Source organism: Tiliqua scincoides, chromosome 11 (genome assembly GCF_035046505.1).
Source record: "Tiliqua scincoides isolate rTilSci1 chromosome 11, rTilSci1.hap2, whole genome shotgun sequence".
Taxonomy (NCBI): domain Eukaryota; kingdom Metazoa; phylum Chordata; class Lepidosauria; order Squamata; family Scincidae; genus Tiliqua; species Tiliqua scincoides.
Genome location: NC_089831.1, coordinates 7,914,512 through 7,934,255, shown reverse-complemented (window position 1 = coordinate 7,934,255; position 19,744 = coordinate 7,914,512). Strand labels below are relative to the sequence as shown.

Sequence of the window (19,744 nt, the reverse complement as noted above, 5' to 3'; positions counted from 1 at the left end):
TATGCAGAAGCAGTGAGTTGTCCAATACTGTCCACCTATTTTATCACCCATTGTTTGTTGCAAGATTTGTATCTACCCCCCCCCCTTGAGGCATGCCAGGTGGGTTGCAATAACTAAGTGGCAAGATGACTGTCTATGAAAAAGGCCAGTGCCTGTTGGGTGCTCCTATATATGAAGTGGGGGGGGCACCTGAAGCTGCCCTGCTGTGCAGCACTCTTTCCTGAGCACTCTTGAGTGGACCTGCAAGGGCCGTGCTGTCAGGCAGGGAGACTCAGCCCCATCCCAGAGAAAGTGCTCCTTTCTTTGGATGCAGGTCTCTTGTGGTCTTGGGTGCTCCCAGAGGCATCTAGTGGACCTCTGTGAGATACAGGAGGCTGGACTAGATTGGCCCCCTGGGGCTTGAGCCAGCTTGGCTCTTCTGATGTGTTTGTGTTCACACTGACTTCCTTGGGGAAGCCAAGGCCCAAGAACTCTGTTCAGCCAAGCCTCCCCTACCATCTTAGGAGCCAGTGTGGGGATTCCTAACATGTGACAACTGTTCAGGGGTCTGGCTTCTCTTCTCCCCCACCTCACTCTCTTTGCATGTAGATTGCAATTGATTTTTTTCCCCTTGCAACTACATCAAAGATACACTTGGAATTATCCTGTGGGACTCCTTGCCACCGGATATGGTGATGGCATCTGGGCTGGATGCCTTGAAAAGGGGATTGGACAGATTTATGGAGCAAAAGTCCATCACAGGTCACAAGCCATGATGAGTATGTGCAACCTCCTGGCTTTAGAAGTAGGCTACCTCAGAATGCCAGTTGCAAAGGAGGGCACCAGGATGCAGGTCTCTTGTTGTCTTGAGTGCTCCTGAGAGCTCTGGTGGGCCACTGTGAGATACAGGAAGCTGAACTAGATGGGCCTGATTCAGTGGGGCTCTTCTTATGTTCTTATTGTCTTGGTGTAATGCTTCTTAACCCAGGGGGGTAATTAATCTGTGGAACTCCTTGCCAGAGGATGTGGCGATGGCATCTGGCTTGGATGACTTGAAAAGGGATTGGGCAGATTTCTGGAGGAAAGGTCCATCAGCTCAGGGGACAAGCCATGCTGGGTATGCACAAGCTCCTAGTTTTAGAATAGGGCTGTCCCTGAGTGCCAGGGGCAAAGGAGGGCACCAGGATGCCGGTCTCTTGTGGTCTCAGGTGCTGTCTGAGGCATCAGGTGGGCCTCTGTAAGATACAGGAAGCTGGACTAGATGGGCCCCCTTGGGCCTGATCCTGCGGGGCTCTTGTGCCCTTCATATGTCCTCCGTCTGCACCTGGGCCAGCCTGCCAGACCCCCTGGAGTGGCTGGCCAGCCGGCCTGCTTGCCGGGCACTTCGACTCTCGCTTGCCTTGCAGTGCGCACCAGGATGCAGGCCACGGAGGTGCGCGTTGGGGAGCAGGAAAGAAGCCTGGCAGCCTGATCTATGCATGTCTACTCAGAAGTAAGCGCCATTAGAGTCCATGGGGCTTACTCCCGGGAAAGTGGGGCTAGGATTGCACCCTCACAGCCCCATCCTATGCATGTCTTCCATGCAATGGAAGAAGTAAGTCCCATTGCAGTCAGTGGGGCTTCCTCCCAGGAAAGCGTGGACAGGAGGAGGCTGCGTCCGCGCCAGACCCCTTGGGAGGAGCGGGCTTGGCCGTGCACGTTGCCCTCCCCCGGGCGGGTTCCGCTCCGGCTCCGCTGGCACCAGCGGCGGGGGCAGAGAGGCCCAGCCGGAACCGGCCGCCAAATAAGGAGCGCGGGGCGGGGCCGGATCCTGCCCTTGTATGGAGCTTCCCCTCGGCCGCCGGCCCAGCCAGCCCGCCCGCCCCGGGGTGCAGCGAGCGGGGGGCGCCGCCCGCGCAGGATTCCCGGCCAACCAGCCAGCCAGCCAGCCGCCCCCAGGCACCTGTCGGCGCGCCCCCTTCCAGGGCTCCCGGGGGAGGCGAAGCGGAAGCCCCCGGCCCGGGCCTGCAGCCGCACCCCTGCGCCCCGCGCGACCCCCGGGCTGGGCAGGCTCGGAAGGAGCGCTAGAGTCCTGGTGGGGCTTACTTCTGAGTAGGCATGCACAGGATGGGGCTCTGGGGTTGCAAATCCTATCCACACTTACCTGGGAGTAAGTCCCATTGACTCTAACGGGGTTTACTTCTGAGTAGACATGCACAGGATGGGGCTCTAGGGCTGCAAATCCTCTCCGCACATCTGGGAGTAAGCCCCATGGACTCTTCTGGGGCTTACTTCTGAGTGGACACGCAGAGGCTGGGGCTCTGGGGCTGCTGCGAGGAGCCTCCGCCAGGCTGGAGATAGCGCGCTCACAAACCTCCAAGGGGGGAGATCCCGAGGGCTCCTTCGAATTGGGGGGCTCTTGAAACGGGGGGCAGCCAGTCCCCGCCCCCGTCCGCCCCCTACTCCGGAGCGCAGCCGAGATGCGCTCCCATCACTCTAAGGAGTCGGGATGGGGATGATCGCAGCCGTGGGAGGGTGGAAGCCCCGGAGGTGGGAGATCCTGAAATGAAATGGGGGGGTGAGGAATGGCGGTGTTGAAACCTGCCCCCCCACCATGGAGGCCGAGCTCATCCTCAGGAACAGGTTCGCCTTCCCAGGGGACACTCAGCCCCCCCCCATTGGCGGCAGCACTTTCCCACCCCCAACAGGGAAGGGGGCGGGACTTACTTCTGAGTAGACATGCACAGGATTGGGCTGCCAGGCTGCAATCCTACCCACACTTTCCTAGGGGTAAGCCCCATTAGCTACAATGGGACTTACTTCTGAGTAGACATGGCTGGAGGCTGGCGCTGCTCCCGCCTCTCCCTGCCCGCTGCCCAGCCCGGCTTCCCCGAGGCCGCATCGCCCTCGCCCCCTTGTGCAGAGCGGGCCCTGCAACTCGGAGGGTCGGCCCAGATCGCATCGCTTGGCGCCGCCCCAGCGCCAAACTCTGGCGGCAGGGCTCGAAGCGCGGCGCCCGGCAAGCCTGCTCCTTCCCCGCGCTCGCGTCTTCGCAGCCGGGCTGAGCCCGGTGCCCAGAGGAGACCGGGACCCAAAGCGGCGGGCCTGGGGGGGGGGAGTGACCACGAGGCCGACCTGCTCCCCACCGGGCGCGGGAAGTCCGCTCTGGAGCACTGGGGCCGGCCTCTGGGGCATGCACTCCCCATCAGCCCCGGGATGCTACCCCTGGCCTCCTGACAATGGCTGGAGGTGGGCTGGGGGAGGAGACCCGAGTTCAAAGAAGTCCCAATCGGCCATGAAGCTGCGGGGAGGGTGACCTGGACCCAGAGGCGCACTGCGCCCCCGTCTAGCCTACCTCGCAGGGTTGGTGTGAGGACCAGATGGACAAGAGTATCCTTCTCAAGGCCACCCTGGATGAAAGAAGGGAGATAAATGTAAAATATCATCGTACAAGGATCATTCTCTCTTTATCCGCTTGGAACCCCCCCCCCCTTCCCCAGTGAATGTAAGAAGCGTTTCTCTTCTGACCCGGATCTTGCAGCCTGGCGGCCCCCCAGCCACATTAACGCTGCAGGCTGAACGCAACTGCTGTGGGGGGGAGACACCTTTCAGGAGCTAGTTCCCTTTTGTCGAGACGGGGGGGGAGAGAGAGAGCCCCTGCCCCTCTCCATGCCAGTGTCCGCCTCCCTCCCCTGCTTGTTCCCTGGCCTCCCTTGGGCTCCTGGGTCTTCCAAATCACGACCCCCCCCCTCAGGAGTTTCTCGCCTTCTTCCTCTGGTGATGCGACTCCCCTTGGGCAATTCTTGGTTGCAGGGCGGGGGGACGGGACGGATTGTTAAGGGCCCTCCTGGCCCATCCACCTTTCCAGTACAGTGCGGCCAGAATGCAGCCCCCAGGCCAGGGAGCAAATGTTCCCATACCTTGAGGTGGACTCCGTGACTGCCCCCCCCCCCAGGATGCAGCGCACACCCCATTGGCAGGGCTGCGCCAGGACTGGGAAGCTGGACAGGATGGAGCCCTCGCACTCTCCAGGCTGGGCAGGCCGGAGCAGAGGGAGGGCGCTTGCTGTGGGGGGTTGCTTGGAAGTGGGAACTCTCCCCCCACGGTCAGAGGGGGCGAGCGGCTGCCCTACTCCTGCCCCTGCCCGGCTGGGGTCCCGGGCACGCAGTGGAGACACCCCCTGCCTGCCTACTCGGAAGTAAACTCATTGTGTTCAAAGAGCCTGACTCCCAGGGGTCGCAGCCCCAGGAGGATGCCCAGGGGCTCTGTGGCTCCCGCGCTCCGCAGGGGGAGAAGCCCTGGCCGAGCGAGGCCGGCCCCTGCCCGCTGCCCTGCGCGGGGCTGCCCGGCCGGCTGCTGGCGCTTCCTGCCCGGCGCTCGCAAAGGTTCCATTGTGCGGAGCTTCCATTGTGACGTCGCGCCGGCTGGGCTTCGGCAGGGCTTTGTCTGTCCATATATGGGCAGCTACGTCACGGAGCTTTCCCGTCGCTCATATAAATGGGCTGGCGGGTTTCCCTGGCCGAGCATTCGGGCTGCAGTCGCTGGAGCTGCTCGGAGAGCCCCGGGAGGAGGACCGCGGCGGGCGGGGAAGCGGAGCGAGGCGCAGCCCGGCCGGGGAGGGGGGCCGGGAGGGTGAAGGACCCCCGCCCGCCCCCACAGTCGCCTCTGCCCGGCCGCCCCCTCCTCCCCCCAGGAAACACCTCCAGGGACCCACCGAGGACTGCGCCCCCGCCCCTCCCTCCCCCTCCTCCCGCATGATCTCCCCAGCACGGAGCTGCCACTCGGATGCCGCCTTGTCGGGAGGGGAGCCTGGAGCCGCGCCGCTGCTGAGCCCCCCGCGGTGGGAGAGCCGCCCCCCGCCCCCCGCCCCTCCCCCGCCAGCACTGCGATGACAGGCAAGCTGGTGGAGAAGCTGTCGGGGACCATGAGCGCGTTGCTGAACCAGCTGCCTGAGAACCTGTACCCGGAGGAGCTCCCGCCCGCGCTCACCCTCTTCTCCGGCGGTGGCGAGGTGTCGGCGGCGCACTACGGCAACCACATGGCTGCAGGTGAGGGGAGCGCGGGCGGAGGAGGGGGCGTGGGTGGGTCTGCCTGCCAGGTGGGGGCGGGGAGGGGGAGGGAGGGGGCTGCGCGCCTGCACAGCAGCCCCCACCCCCACCCCCAGTCTTCCTCCTCCTCCTCAGGCTGGAGCCATCGCTGCTCCCGAGGAGAGTGGCAGGACCTGCCGCGGGGAGGAGCTGGAAGGTAGCGGGGGTGTGGAGGAGACCGGCCTGCTGGGGTGGGGGGTGGGCGGGGAGAGGGGGAGGGCCGTGGAGACCCCCTTCTTCCCGGGTCCTCCTGAGGGCGGCCTCTGCTGCCTGCCCGCGGACTTGAGGACGGGGCTGCGCGTCCTGCCCGTGTCCGCGTGTCTCGTGTGTGCGCATCCTTCTCAGGGCGCGTGTCTGTGTCTGCGGCCCCCTGTCCCCTTCCACGTGCTGCGGCTTCCTCCCCGCGGCCCAGGCTGCCCCTCGCCGCCCCCCTCCTGAAGTCCAGCCGGAGCGAGCTCGGAAACAAGGGGAGCGCGTCGGAAGCAGGCGGCTGGGGCTGCCATCCTAGCCACGCTTTCCTGGGAGTAAGCCCCATTTATTGTAATGAGACTTATTTCCGAGTAGACATGCCTAGGAGGGGTCTTTGTGGCTACAATCCTAGCCACACTTTCCTGGGAGTAAGCCCCACTGGCTATAATAGGACTTGCTTCCGAGGAGACCTGCCTAGGATGGGGCACGGGGAGGATTTCGGAATCCGGAGCCGGTCAGGCAGGGCGGGGGGCTCCTGGTCCCCGACTCCCCTCGCCCAGCCCAGCCGACCTTCCCTGCCGGCAAGTTGCCCTGCCGCTCGTGGGAAGGCTCAGCGGAGAGGAGCGGCCGGGGAGCGCCCAGGCCCGGAACGTCGGAGTTGCGCGCCGCGCCCTACCAGCTCCGATCGCGCAGCCTCTCCGCGGCGCGCTGGCTGGTGGCCGCCTCGCTGGAGGGCGGCGGCGGCGGCACTGGAAGGGAAGGCGCCTGCAGAGGCACCGGCCCAGGAAGGCTGAGCTCGGGCAGCCCCAGCCGGCCTGCTCCCGGTACCCGCTCCCCTCCCACACCCCCTTTCCCCGGGCCGGGGGGGACGACCGTCGCCAGGCACAGCCGGGTGGCCGCGTGGAAGTCCTGGAGGCGGCGGGGGAGCCGGCGCGCCTTCCGAGGGGGCCTACCTGCCTCGCGCCTGGCCTGCTTCTCGCGTCAGTGTGTGTGGCTGCAGTCCTACCCGCGAGTAAGCCCCGGTGACTCTAACGGGGCTTACTTCCGAGTAGACATGCCTCCACCACCACTTACCCGGGAGTAAACCCCACTGCCTCGAGTGGGGCTTCCTTCCATGCCTGGGATGGGGCTGTGGGCCTGCAGTCCTACCCACTCTTACCTGGGAATGGGCCCCATGGGAGCCTAGGGCGGGGCGGGGGGCTCTCGGGCAGGCAGCGCTGACCGTGCTCTTCTCCCCGCAGACAATGTGATGGACCTGGGCCTGGCGGAGAAGCCGGGCCAGGAGCTGTCCTCGTACTCGGGCTCCTTCCAGCCGGCGCCCCCCGCGGGCGGCAAGACGGTGACGTACCTGGGCAAGTTCGCCTTCGACTCGCCCTCCAACTGGTGCCAGGACAACATCATCAGCCTGATGAGCACGGGCATCCTGGGGGTGCCGCCGCCGCCGCCCTCCTCGGGGGCCGGCGGCGCGGGCGGCGCGCAGGGCTCGACGGCGGGCGGCCTGGGGCCGGCGCAGGGCCCCGGCGAGGCGGAGGGGCTGTACCCGGCGCTGCCGCCCTACTCGGCCTGCGGGGAGCTGTACGCGGGCGAGCCGGTGCCCTTCCACGACGCGGGGCAGCAGCACGGGCACGGGCACGGGCAGGGCGGCCACGCGCACCCGCACTCGCAGCAGCAGCAGCAGCAGCAGCAGCAGGGCGGCTACCCCGCGCAGGACTTCGGCGCCAAGGTGGACGGCTCGCTCTTCCCGCTGCTGCCGGACTACGGCCTCTACCACCACGCGGGCGGCGAGCTGGGCGCGCTGCCCGAGCACAAGCCCTTCCCGGCGCTGGACCCGCTGCGCGTGAACCCGCCGCCCATCACGCCGCTGGAGACGCTCAAGGCCTTCAAGGACAAGCAGGCGCTGCCCTTCGCGGGCGCGCTGCCGCCGCAGGGGGGCCCCGGGCCGCACCCGCCGCTGGCGCTGAAGCCCATCCGGCCGCGCAAGTACCCCAACCGGCCCAGCAAGACGCCGCTGCACGAGCGCCCGCACGCCTGCCCCGCCGAGGGCTGCGACCGGCGCTTCTCGCGCTCCGACGAGCTGACGCGCCACCTGCGCATCCACACGGGCCACAAGCCCTTCCAGTGCCGCATCTGCATGCGCAGCTTCAGCCGCAGCGACCACCTCACCACCCACATCCGCACCCACACCGGCGAGAAGCCCTTCGCCTGCGAGTTCTGCGGCCGCAAGTTCGCGCGCAGCGACGAGCGCAAGAGGCACGCCAAGATCCACCTCAAGCAGAAGGAGCGCAAGGCCGAGCGCGCGCCCGCCGCCCACCCGCCCGCGCCCGCCCCCGCCTCGCCCCCCGTGGTCACCACCTGCGCCTGAGCCGCCCTCCCCCTGCCCCTCGCGGGCCACCAAAGCGCGCGGAACGTGTGAACGCGTCCCGCGGAGAGACTCTGGCTGCCGGCCTCGCCGCGCTTTCCTGGCAGTTGGCCCCACAGGCCAGAATGGGGCAGGCCTCGGAGTAGGCTCTGGGGGGCTGCCATCCTGTCCACACTTCCCTGGGAGTCAGCCCCGTAGACCGGAATGGGGCTTACTTCTGAGCAGGCGTGCGTAGGACTGGGCTCGAAGGCTGCCATCCTATCCACGCCTTCCTGGGAGTAAGCGCCATAGACTAGAATGCGACATACTTCTGAGCAGGCACGCATAGGATCGGGCTCCAAGGCAGCAGTCCTAGCCACACTTTTCTGGGAGTAAACCCCATAGACTAGATGGGGCTTACTTCTGAGTAGACACGCCTAGGAGAGGGCTCTTCGAGAGGTGCTGAGCTGCCTTCACCCCTCCCCCATGAGCCTCCCCCCCAACCCCCAGCCCGCCCCCTATCGCAAGGAGGAGCCCCGGGGGAGTCCCGTGTCCCTCTCTGTGGTCCAGGCTAACTGGTCTCTCCAGCGGCCGGCCGGCCCCCTGCTCCTGAAGTGCGGCCTTGCTGGGGATGGCTTGCCAGAGCTCGCTGCGTCTGTGCTGGGCTGGACTGGCTTGGGCTGGGGACGGGGGGGGGGGCGCCTCCCTCCCGGCTCCTCCTGGAGCAGTCCCGCTCTTGGCAACAGAGACCTCTGCCCCCCCCCTCCAAGTCCAAAATGCACCCTCCAGACCGCGGGGAAGCCTGTCCCGCACCTCCAGCCCCCTGCCCAGCTCCAGCCTCAGCCCCCCCCCACCACTGTGGGCCCGAAGAAGAGCTTTGTGCAGAAAAAACAGGGGAGGACAGCCCCCCACGCCCCCCCCCCGCTTCCTGCTCTAGGGGACAAATGGGGAGGTTTGACTGGGAGAGGTCTGGGTGTTGCACAGCTCTAACTTAGACCCTGTTTCTGGGGGTGATGGGGGGCAACTGGAAAGGCCAGTACAGACATTCCACGTTTTAATTCCTCCCAAGGAGGAGTGGGGGGAGGATCATTGGCTGCCCCCCCCCCGTTACACCAAATCCTTCTCCTGGTCACCCCCTCTTGGCAGCTCTGAAAGCGTGGCTGGCTGAGGCCCCCAGAAAACGGGGTGGGGGGCCTCCAGGGACCCTTCCTCCACCTCCCTTCTGACTTGAATGTATTATGGATGGATCCCTGCTCATTCTCCTCCTGACGAGGCTCGGGTACTGTTGGTGGAAGAAGGCCCTCCAGAGTGTCTTGTTCCAGGGGTCACTTTATGCACCTCCCTTTGCCATTCTGTTCTTTTGAAAGCACTATTTGTGTGTGTGTGTGTGTGTGTGTGTGTGTGTGTGTGAGTGAGAGAGAGAGAGAGAGAGAGAGAGAGAGAGAGAGTGCACACCTGCCAGTGTATGTGCGTGTACATGTATGTGTGCATGGGAACTTCAAATGAAATGTGTATGTGTTTAGAAAAAGCAAACCCTTACAAAATGAGTGGAATGTGGGTCTCGCAACTTCCAGGTCCTCCTAGTTCACCCCGGGAATGTCATTTTGGGAAAGAGGGCTATTGGGCATGATTGGGGGTGGGGTGGGTATTTTTTTAGCACAAGGGCAATTCTTTCCAGAAATGCAGAAAAAAAAACAAACCAGTGTTTTACTGAGTACTTTTTATAATGTGATTTTATTTTTTGTTTCTTGGGGGGTGGTCGCTTAAAAGAGACCGAGGGGGAGAGAAAGCAATTTGCCCTTTTCCTTTTCTCCCTCTGGTACGTGCATGTTCATTGCATGTCTGGCTTTGTTTTTCTTTCCTTTGGTTTTGTTTTAATAAAACTGCTCAGATATTTAAGTAAAAAAATGATTATTTAAAAAAACAAAACAAAAAACGAAACAAAACTTTGTTGCCAAAAGTTGTGTTTTATCCAGGTTTGATGTCTGCATGTTGAAAAAGAAAAAAATTTTAAAATGAACAAAAAAAGAAATTCTCAGAAAGAGAAAAAAAAATGCAGTCTAATTTATGTGAACTGAAAGAGACAAAAATCAGGTTTAACTACAAAAAAAATCTAAGGGAATGATATTTTTTGAAAGACTTTTGTATAAAGTTGAGTACTTAGAAAAAAAAGACAAACCAGATGTAATATATTTTGTGGATGTTTTTATTTCATGGATTTATAGTACCTTATACTAAGGTTAAAATGCTTGATATTGTGAAAAAAGTGATAATTTTCACACCCACATTTCATTTGCTCTTTTGTCCCGTTGTAATGCAAAGATGATGGTTGATGCACACGGCATTTTAAAGGGGAAAAATCGGAAGTACTGAACCGAGACGTCTTGTTGTCCCTTTTGCACTGTGAGCAAATGCTAATGCAGTAAATATATTGTGTTTGCTGACAATCAAATCCTTGTAGTAAATATCTTTTGATTTTTTTGATTTTTTAAAATATAATTGTGTGAGCATCTTCTATGTCGGATATTATCTGCTTTGGAAAAAAAAGAACATTTTTCATATGTAAAGGAAAGAAATGATTTACTTAAAAATGGGGTTGGAGGTGTTCTGAATCTGTGCAGGTCTGACCTGGACTGTGTTTTCTGTGTGAGCTCTTGTTTTTGACATCCTGTCGAAGTGCTGTCATGTGAGTGAAATTTCTTTCTGGGTTGTTGTCTGGGGGGTCAGAACGGTGGCGCTTTGGACAAAGGGAGACCTTGAATCCTCCTTGTGTGGAGTCGAATGCTCTGCTCCACTCTTATGCTTTTCCAGAGCCAAAGATGGTAGAGAACATTGAGGGCCCAATCCTATCCAACTTTCCAGCTCTGGTGTAACCACAATGCAGCCTTGTGATAAGGGAGCACATGTGCCCATACCTTGAGAAGGCCCCAGTGTTTGCCCCTCCAGCTCAGGATGCAGCACTCACTCGACTGCCACAACTGCACCAGCACTGGAAAATTGGATAGGATTGGGCCCTGAGGCTGCAATGCTATCCACACTTACCAAGGAGTAAGCCCCACTGGCTGTAATAGTAGTTAATTCTGAGTGCTGCATAATTCTAGTTCTGCATAAGATTGGGCTCTGAGTTGGGCTGCAAGACGCAAGTGCATTTCCTTGGAGTTAAGCTCCACTGAAATAAAAGGGGTTTAGCCAAAGGGAATTTCATTTAAGGTGGGATCTGATCCTCAGCCACTTCAGCTTCTGTTGCAAAGGGTAAGCTTCTGTGGGCTATGCTTCTGCTTCCTGTTTGCTTGTGATCTGGAGTGGTGCTTGCTTTCCCTGGTCTAAAATGCAGAATTTTGGGTTTGAGATCCTCTATTAGGTCTGCCCTAGTAACTAAAGACTCTGAAGTGCATGGACACAGGTGCTATATTGCCACAAAGCATCATTTGTGGGTATTCTTTACCCTCCTGTTTCCATTTTATTCTAGAAATCCAGTGGACATAAACACCACATATATGATAAATCATGCCTGTGCTGGAATTGTCAAGCATGTGCACTAGCTGGGATGAAGGAGGGTCTTAAGGGCTTAGCTGTTAATGCTCAGTCTCCTTCCCAAAGCCTCCTTTCTTCAGGTAAAGGAAAACATGCAAACATGGCCATTCTGAGAGCCTGAGCGTTTAACATGTGAGCATGCACAGGTTTTTAGAAATGGCAGCAGGAACCAAAAGGAACGGTGTGTGCTCTTTGAAAATGATTTGCTGGGAAAAACCCTCACAGGTTCTTGTGAAGGACAGATGCTATCTTATATATATAAGATTATATATGTTATAAGATCTAATATTATAAAGTCTAATATTCCAGAGCGGGGCATATCACAAGGACCCACAGGCGTATGGCCTTAATTCAGCCAAGTGAAGGGGATCCAGGAGAACCATCTAGCTCTTGGTGAAGCAGTCGGTCTCTTGTCTTGTGAACCCTGAACTTCAGTGGTTATATTTCTGTGTCTTTGATCCCCAATTTGTCTCTTCTTTTATTTGGGGAGCAATGGACCATAAGTCCCAAGGTTTCAAATTCAGCAGAAGTTTGTGGACTGTAAATTAGTTGTCATGTTTGTTTGTTTCATTGAATGGGTACAGCTCAACTGAAATGAAGTATTTTTGCCTTGCAAGTCAACCAAGGGATGTTGCTTGAATTATGGGGAGGGGGTGGAGGGGAACTTTCTCTTTTGGGCCCTATCCAATTTTCCAGTGCCAGTGCAGCCATGCCAATGAGGCTTGCATTGCATCCTGTGGTGGGGAGCCAGTCACAGAGGCCTCCTCAACATATGGGAACATTTGTTCCCTTACTTCGGGGCTGCATTGCAGCTGCACTGGTGCTGGAAAGTTGGATAGGATTGGGCCCTTAGCTACTACCTTTTGTTCAGTGGGAGGCATGCTTTGGTTCAGATTGGTGGGAGCTAGGGGGTGAAACCTGTGGATTGTATTGAATGTCCCCCTGTTCCCACCCTCCATATTTGAACGCCAATACCAGGAGTCTGGAATGCGTCTGATTGTGTAAACTGACCCTAATCAGCAGAATTATGTGATAAAACTTTCCCTGGAATGTACCACTTTGGTTCAGAAGTGGGAGCGCTATTGCCTTAGTGCTTCCCCATGGCAGGGGCAGAGGGGGAACTACCTTTGCATACTGAAAACTAGCATGTCAGGGAGAAGGGTTGGGCCTAGCCTTTTCAGACAGGCAGGGTTGTTTTAAAACAGGGGAGTGTTCAAAACATGGGCTGCGCTGAAGTGGTACATTCTGGGAATAGCTTGATTCCTGGTTCTGCTGATGGTGTGAACTGACCCCTTGGAGTGGTTCTGTCATGATCAGGGAAGCTACCGAGACTGCTTCTCAATTGCTTGCCCTGGATGCAGAAATTTAGATGACAAGTGAAACAAATTCACTGCTCAGGGCTGGCCCATTCATGAAGCCAATGGAGTGGGTTGCTTCAGGCAGCAGCGGGGGGGGGGCATCTCTGCCTGCCCACCTGCCTCCACTACTTTCCACTCCCTAGATTGGAAAATGGGGGGGGGGGCAGAGAGGAAGAGGAAATGTAGAAGGAAGGAGAGTGCTGAGCTAGGCACATCAGGGATTGAACACTGAGATGTCTAACTTATGAAATAAACATGGACTCTACCGCTGAAGAAGTTCAGCCCCTTGTCTGCTTCCCCCTCCACTCCGTTGACAGTGCTCCTATTCCTCTACTGTACCTGGGTATCGATCCCAATAAATAAAGTTAATTTAGTCTGCAAAACCATTCTGAATGTAAACAAGAATTAATCTGAGGCCATCCTGTAGCATGAATTTTTAAAAATGACTATAGGCCTATATGCAGATCATGGTTTTCATTCACTACAACAAATCCATCAAAAACCTTCCTGAAGTAAACTCAAAGCTGCAGACTAACAGACCAATCCTAGCCACACTTTCCTCTAAAGGGACTTACTTCTGAGTGCATAGGATTGGGCTCTTAGGCTGCAATCCTAACCACGCTTTCCTGAGCGTAAGCCCTATTGAACAAAATAGGACTTACTTCTGAGTAGACCTGGTTAGGATTGTGTCCTAAACAGACCTAGAAGACAAGGAACTTTGGTTCCACTCTGGTGGAACAAATTATAGATCAAGGGTCCTATCCAGCTTTTCAGCAGGGATTCAACCATGCCAACAAGGCATGCCCTAATTCTTGCAGGGGAGGGACAGTCAAGGAGGCCTCTGCAAGGTAAGGGAACATTTGTTCCCTGCCATCCTAAGAGATCATTCTTAGACTGCAATCCTATACACACTTACCTAAGAGTAAGCCCCACTGAACACAGAGGGAACTTCTGAGAGAACATGCTTGGTTTACTCAGAAGTAGATTCCATAGTAGTCAGTGGAGCTTATTGCCAGGTAAGTGTGCCTAGGAGTGCGCTGTAAGCATGACCTCTGCTAACTGGGCGCCTCAGAGCCGTGTTCCTCTCTGTGGCTATTGCCGATGTTTCCCAGGAAGCATCTTTTCATTTCTTTTGCATGTTTGCACTTTGCCTTTTTGTTGAAAAGTGGTATATCAGGATTCTTTGTAATAAGTATAAAGTTTGCAACATGCAGATGCAATTAATCCCTCCTCTCTCTGGATCTATTGGAGAAAGCTACTTGGAAAAATTCTGTCAGGGCTGGGCCTCAGGCTGGCATTGGATCTCACTATGGCCATGTCAGTGCCCCTCTTCTTGTGGACCGACAGCCCAATCCTATGCATGTCTACTCAGAAGCAAGTCCCATTAGAGTCAGTGGGGCTTACTCCCTGGTAAGTGTGGATAGGTGTGGCCTGCTTTTATCATCATATTTCTGCCTTGCACTTCTGAGTCAGCTGGGATGCAGCTGGCTATAAAATAAGCATTTGCGGGTGTGTGTCTTACATGAGAGATTTCATGAAGTTCCCACATTCGTTTTTGGTCCTCTGAATGGTCTTTCCCACAGTGAGCTTCCCAAGGTGACTTAATAGAATTTCAATCTGAAAACATCAGTTTCCATTCCGATCCGATCTGGCCCAGGAGACTGCCAGACAGGCGTTGATAACTCTGGTGAGGCTAAGCAAGTAGTTCCCCCAAATGCTCTTCCCTTTATGAGCCTTGCACTTGGGGGGGGGGGAAGCTGTGCTAGTTGTTTACTGGTGGCTGTGAGTAGTGCATGGAAGGCTTGCAGGGATGTTGTGGGCCAGGCCAAGACCCCCCAATGCCTAAATTAGCACATGGGTAGCTCCCTTGCCTTATTCAACAGCAGGTCAGTTGCTGTCTCCATCACTCTGCCTCCTTCCACTGCTTGTTCTTGGCATCCATCCATCCAATACAAGACTGCTTGTATTCAAAACGGAAGGGTGAATGGAGCAGACTAGACTGTGAGGAGAGTAGAGCAGCAGACTGGAGCATCTCTGACACTAGCTCATCATTCTTCTCCTCCCGCTTCTGTTCCATCCCATCTCTTCCTTATCAAATCGAAGGAGTGATTTCACAAGAAGCAGTGAAAGCAGATGGAGGTGGGTCCCTCCATCAATCCACCATCTAAGGAAACTATCTCCACTGCCTTCTTGGATTATATCTTCCCCAGAAACCAGCCCCATCCATCCATTTGTAGTCTTTGGGGTCCTTTGTTTGACACCAACCACCCTGCAGAGAACCAATCATTCTTCCTTGCTCATACAGCCTGGTTTCCTTCATTGACTTCATCACAGTGTCTGAAATTGATCTTCCCACTCAAATTCTAATTGCCCTGGTCTGTGTGATCACCATTTCTGACAATGATCGGTTTATCCATAACAGGCCTGCCTAAACTGAAAGCAGCCCAGCAGCCACCTATTGTGACCTGCGAGGGCCTTGACAATTCTTGCTCCCTGTGTTTGCAGTTCTGGGCTATCAACAAAAATAGGAAGCCTTACTGGAGCCCAGGAGGGCCAGCTTAGATAGCTGGGGGGTGGCATTCAACCTGAGTCACACTGGCTGACCCACTACTGGGACAAAACCAAGCCATCTGTGCTTCCTTTCGTTATGTGAAAACTTTGGTGCCCAAGGAAGTAGCCACCTGCCCAAGGCTCCTTTGATAGTTGGAGACCAAACCCCATTGCATCTTCAAATGGCGTTTTAGCCATTCTCCATCCTCAGATTTTCCTGGAAGGGAAATAGATTTATAGACTTCCCTGTAAGGGCAAGCACACCCCATCATGTGTGCATCCTTGGGGAGAGTATACTCAGTAGCCGGGCAGCTCTTGCTTTTCCCGAGAGCCCACCCAAATAGTCCCATTGCCTTAGCAAAAATCTCTTTGCTATTTTTTTTAAATAAACAAAGATAGCTCAGCCATCAGGCCTGTAGCTTGTTCTCTTACAACTTGATTCTATATGGTGCTAGGCACACAAAAAATGAATTTGGGATGATCTGTTGCTAACATCATATCTTTCTTCTTAAGTTGCCACCTCCATGAAGTTGTCTTCTCCTCAATTTTTTGTCCTTCTTGGATTGCCATCTTTCTTGACGCCCTTCGTTCTCTGAGAATGCCAGAAGAAAATGGGTTCTCCTGATACTGTTTCCTGGCAGAGACTGAAATAGACAGGAATTGGTTGTACTTTCCCTTGAGTGACATTGTTAACCAAGTTGCCAACAGAACCTCTGTGACCTTTGGGTTTCAGGGGCAGTCTACAAGCTTTCAGGTCCTTCATTATTACATTAGTATTTAAATGTTGCTACCATTCTGCATTGTGAACCGGCTTCTTATCCACTCTTTCCTCTAGGCCTCCTTCCTTTCCTGGTTCACAAATCTCTCCCTGAGAAGGAAGAGTTTTGCGCCAAGATCACTTCCCCCCGAGTTGTGCATGGCTTGTATTTGTCTGGCCTGGATCTAGCTTAGTTTCTAACCTCCCTAGATCCTTTTAGGTTAATCCTTTGTCCTTGCTGATGTTTGTAACACCTCCCAGTTTAGCATCATCTGCAAATGTAATTACTGGGCTGTTTACCTGCCTGTCCAGATTGCTAAGAAATAAAGCAGTCCGAACGCTTATCCCCGCGCTTCCCGTTTGGGTGCGGCCCTGTCATCGCGCAACTCCATACAGTATTACCCTTTGCCTCTGCACCTCTAGCGCCTTCTTGCACCATGTGACACGTCTCTCACACCCGAGCCAATTTGAATTAACGTCTGAGTGAGATTTCATGAGGCCCCACAGAATTTTCTGAAGCAAGGATATTTATATCTCCAGTATCCCATTTCATTGTGTTTTAGCTACTTGGTGGTACTGTTTATGCAAATACTTTGGTGCAGGAAGTATTTCACCAGAAGCAGAACCTTTGACCTTTCCAGAAGGGCATGTTTTTGGAGGTGGGCGTCACCAAGTAGTTAAAAAGAAAAAATCAGTTGCCCTTGTTTATATTGTGCCATTGATGGACATCATTCATGACGGAGTAGCATAAGGCCAAAGACAGGCTCATTCCCCACAAGAGCTTGCAATCTGAATAGCAGCAGAGGGCAAAATAAGGCTATGGAAGTTTAATTTTTATTGCGTGGAAGCCTTTGGCAGTGTTAACTAACGTGGTTCCATATCAAAGCAGTTATGTATCTGCCTGCATATGGATTTGGATGTGGTTTGAAAAAAACAAAAAGGTGCTGAGGCTCAAATGTTCCTCTGCTTCAGCCCAGCCTCATCTCAGGAGCATGCAGTCAGAGCTGGTCAAGGGCTTGAATCTGAATGACTTTGGTCCTCGTGGAGACACTCAGTGGAATCATGGCTGCTCCAAAAGCTGTACGCAGTGCGGGTTCGGTACTTAGGGCGCAATCCTAACCCATTTTCCAGCAATGGCATAGCGGTGCCAATAGGGCGTGTGCTGCATCCTGCAGTTGGGGGGCACTCATGGAGGCCTCCTTGAAGTAAGGGAATGCTTGTTCCCTTACCTCGAAGCTGCACTGCCCTTATGTTGGTGCTAGAAAGTGGGTTAGGACTCCGCCCTCAGTCACCTTCCTCCCAGTTCCCCAGAAAAGGACTAGTGGGAAGAGCCCTCTTCCTTGTTTTCCATCCAAATTCCTTTTCCCTCTTCCCTCCCTTCCCCCCCCCCTGCATGTGGAAGAAAGCAGCATCACCAGGCTTCTCTTTGCCAATGGCAGCCCATCAGACCTGTGCTTCTCCACCTTCTCCCTCAGGGTCAATTTCATCAAGTCTGTGCAACCTGCCAGTTAGTTCCTCCTCTCAGATCTTGATCTCCAACCTGACCTAATACTGCACTGATACTGGTGGCACCCTGTGCCCCACCTCCTGCCGCTCCTGCTTCTCCCTTATCCGTGTCAGTCTTCAGTCTCAGGTAGTAGCTCTGGGCTGATCCTTTTGTGTAATGCTTGTCCCTTAAGCTGGGCTAAGCCCCTGCAGGGAGTTCTGTGGGCAGAGACTCTTCCTTGCCTCCAAGGTCTCTTTGCTGGAGATTTTCTTTCCCTCTTGCCACATCTGGCTGAAATGTGCCTTTGCATCACCCTCCCGAACGGTCCCAATTACACTCTCCTCCCCATCCAAACTTGACTTTGGCCTTCTTGGTGCTTCATGTCTCTCCAGATTCTGGGAAGAAGGGCCAGTCCTGTTCCCACTCTCCAGATTGTGCAGGGCATCCCTCGTGCGATTCCCATGCACTGGTTCTTCTCTAAACTGGTCTCCCCTTCGGCAGCAACTGTTACCCTGCACGTGCCTGATCTCTTCTGATCTCGGAAGCTAAGCAGGGTCAGGCCTGGTTAGTACTTGGATGGGAGACCGCCTGGGAATACTGGGTGCTGTAGGCTTATACCATAGTCTTTCGAGACTGAAGGTGACCAACCACCACCAAATCTCCCCTCTCAGTTTGACTGACCCAGGACTCCACCTGCCCTCCATCATAGTTTTGGTACTGTGACCTTCATCTTCCACTGTTCTCACAGAAGGTTCTTGCAACCTTCTCCCAGACACATGGCTGTGCCACAGACTGTGGAAATCCAGGTTCCCTTCCACCCATCCACAGCTTCATGGTAACCCCCATAATTACAGGGGAAACCTGTATCTGTAACCAGGTCCTAAATGCACAAACCAAAAGTCTCAATAGGCTAAGGCTCCAATCCTATACACACTTCCCTGGGAATAAGCCCCCTTGACTGTAATGGGACTTACTTCTGAGTAGACTTGCCTAGGATTGGGCTCTAAAACTCTCCAGCTGTATTCTTAAAATCTGTGTCTTCTCTCTTAGGCACGCTATGGTGTGCAGTGGGGCTGCACAGCAGGGGAGCATGGTTGTTAGTGAAGCACTCGTTGGGTATACACAGACACTGTGCACCATGACAGAGCTGATGAATGGTTACTATGTTCAGCCGTTGTGCTGTGGCACACTGGTGTGCCGCGAATGGGCTGCAAGTGTGCCACGGGAGTTTGGGGGAGGGTGATTTATTTGTTGGGCCATTGGGGATTGTACATGGTGGTGGGGGGATCCCACCACCATGCTGCTGGTGGGATCCCCCCACCAGCAGCATGGTGTGCCTTGTCAAAAAACTGATAGTGTGCCTGTCTAATTTGAGTGCCTTGTCAGTGTGCAGTTAGATGAAAAAGGTTGAAAATGGCTGGGTTAGAGCAGAAGGAGGTTCACCAGCTGGCTCTTCTTGTCAGTCCTGGGGTCCTTACACAGACACTGAAGGGCTAAGCAAAGGGTGTGTGTGTGTGTGTGTGTGAGAGAGAGAGAGAGAGAGAGAGAGAGAGCAGGAAAGGGTGGGGTGGGGGGACTGCTCTTCAACTTCAGAAGAGGACAGGCACAGCTTATTCCCTCTTCCCCAGTGGTGGTGGGCACCAGAGAAGAAGTATTGGGGGTGCAAAGGGCACTTGGGAAAAGGGCTGCAGCTGCTTCCTTCCCACGTGTCCGATTTCTGCCAGGGAAGGAGCAGGAGAGTTCCCACTCAGCCTGGGCTGGACGGGCGGAGAGGGTCCCTTCCCCTCCTGGGTCCAGCAGCACAAAGGAAGGCCAGTGGAGATGCGTGCGGACTGAGCATACCAAGAAAGCGCTGCCCCCTGAGCATGTGAAGAGTCCGCTCCCACTGGGGCCGGCCAGCTCCTGGTGTCCCACCCCCGTGGGGTCCTTGGGCCCACCCCAGCGCTTCGCCCGCAGCTCCCCTGGCCGAGCCCGTGTGCAGGCCCCGAGAAGCGCCCTGGGGGGCTTGGGAGAGCAGGAGGGGCGCCCCGGGCTGCTGGCTCTGCCCGGAGTGGGTCTGGGCTGCCCCCCAGGTGACCCTTTCCCGGCTCCAAGGAGCTCCGCTTTGGGGAGGCAGGGGGGCCCTGGGCTGTTGCTGCCCGGGACCCCCCGGGAGTGGTGCAGACCCTCCGCCAGCTGCCCTCTCCAGGGCGCCCGCAGCCTCCCGGCACCGGACCCCGCACGGCTCTGCGCTTCGTGGCCACGGGCGGGACGGAGCCTGGTGGGTCTCCCCGAGAGCTGCGCCCCGCCTCGCGCCGCCGCCGCCGCCGCTGCTGCTGCAGGGAGTGGCGGCTGCCCAGGGCGCGGGCAGGCCAGCCGGAGGCAGGGGTCCTGCCGCTGGGAGGCCCAAGGGAGATCCAGGAGGCTGGAGCAGATGGGCCCCCTGGGGCCTGATCCAGCGGGGCTCTTCTGCTTCTTCGCCCAGGGAGGGGGCCATTAATCTGCGGA

At 56.2% G+C, this 19,744-nt stretch overlaps 1 protein-coding gene and 1 pseudogene across 1 annotated transcript; both read left to right on the top strand.

The window, feature by feature from the left end:
• The first annotated feature begins 4,846 nt into the window (after positions 1–4,846).
• EGR3 (early growth response 3) lies at positions 4,847–7,596 on the top strand. The gene is made up of 3 exons (XM_066639647.1): positions 4,847–5,006; positions 6,476–6,840; positions 6,910–7,596. The coding sequence occupies exons 1-3, from the start codon at positions 4,847–4,849 to the stop codon at positions 7,594–7,596; spliced, it is 1,212 nt and encodes a 403-aa protein (XP_066495744.1).
• A 10,154-nt stretch (positions 7,597–17,750) lies between these two features.
• Positions 17,751–17,870, top strand: LOC136662636 (5S ribosomal RNA; annotated as a pseudogene).
• The last annotated feature ends 1,874 nt before the right edge of the window (positions 17,871–19,744 follow it).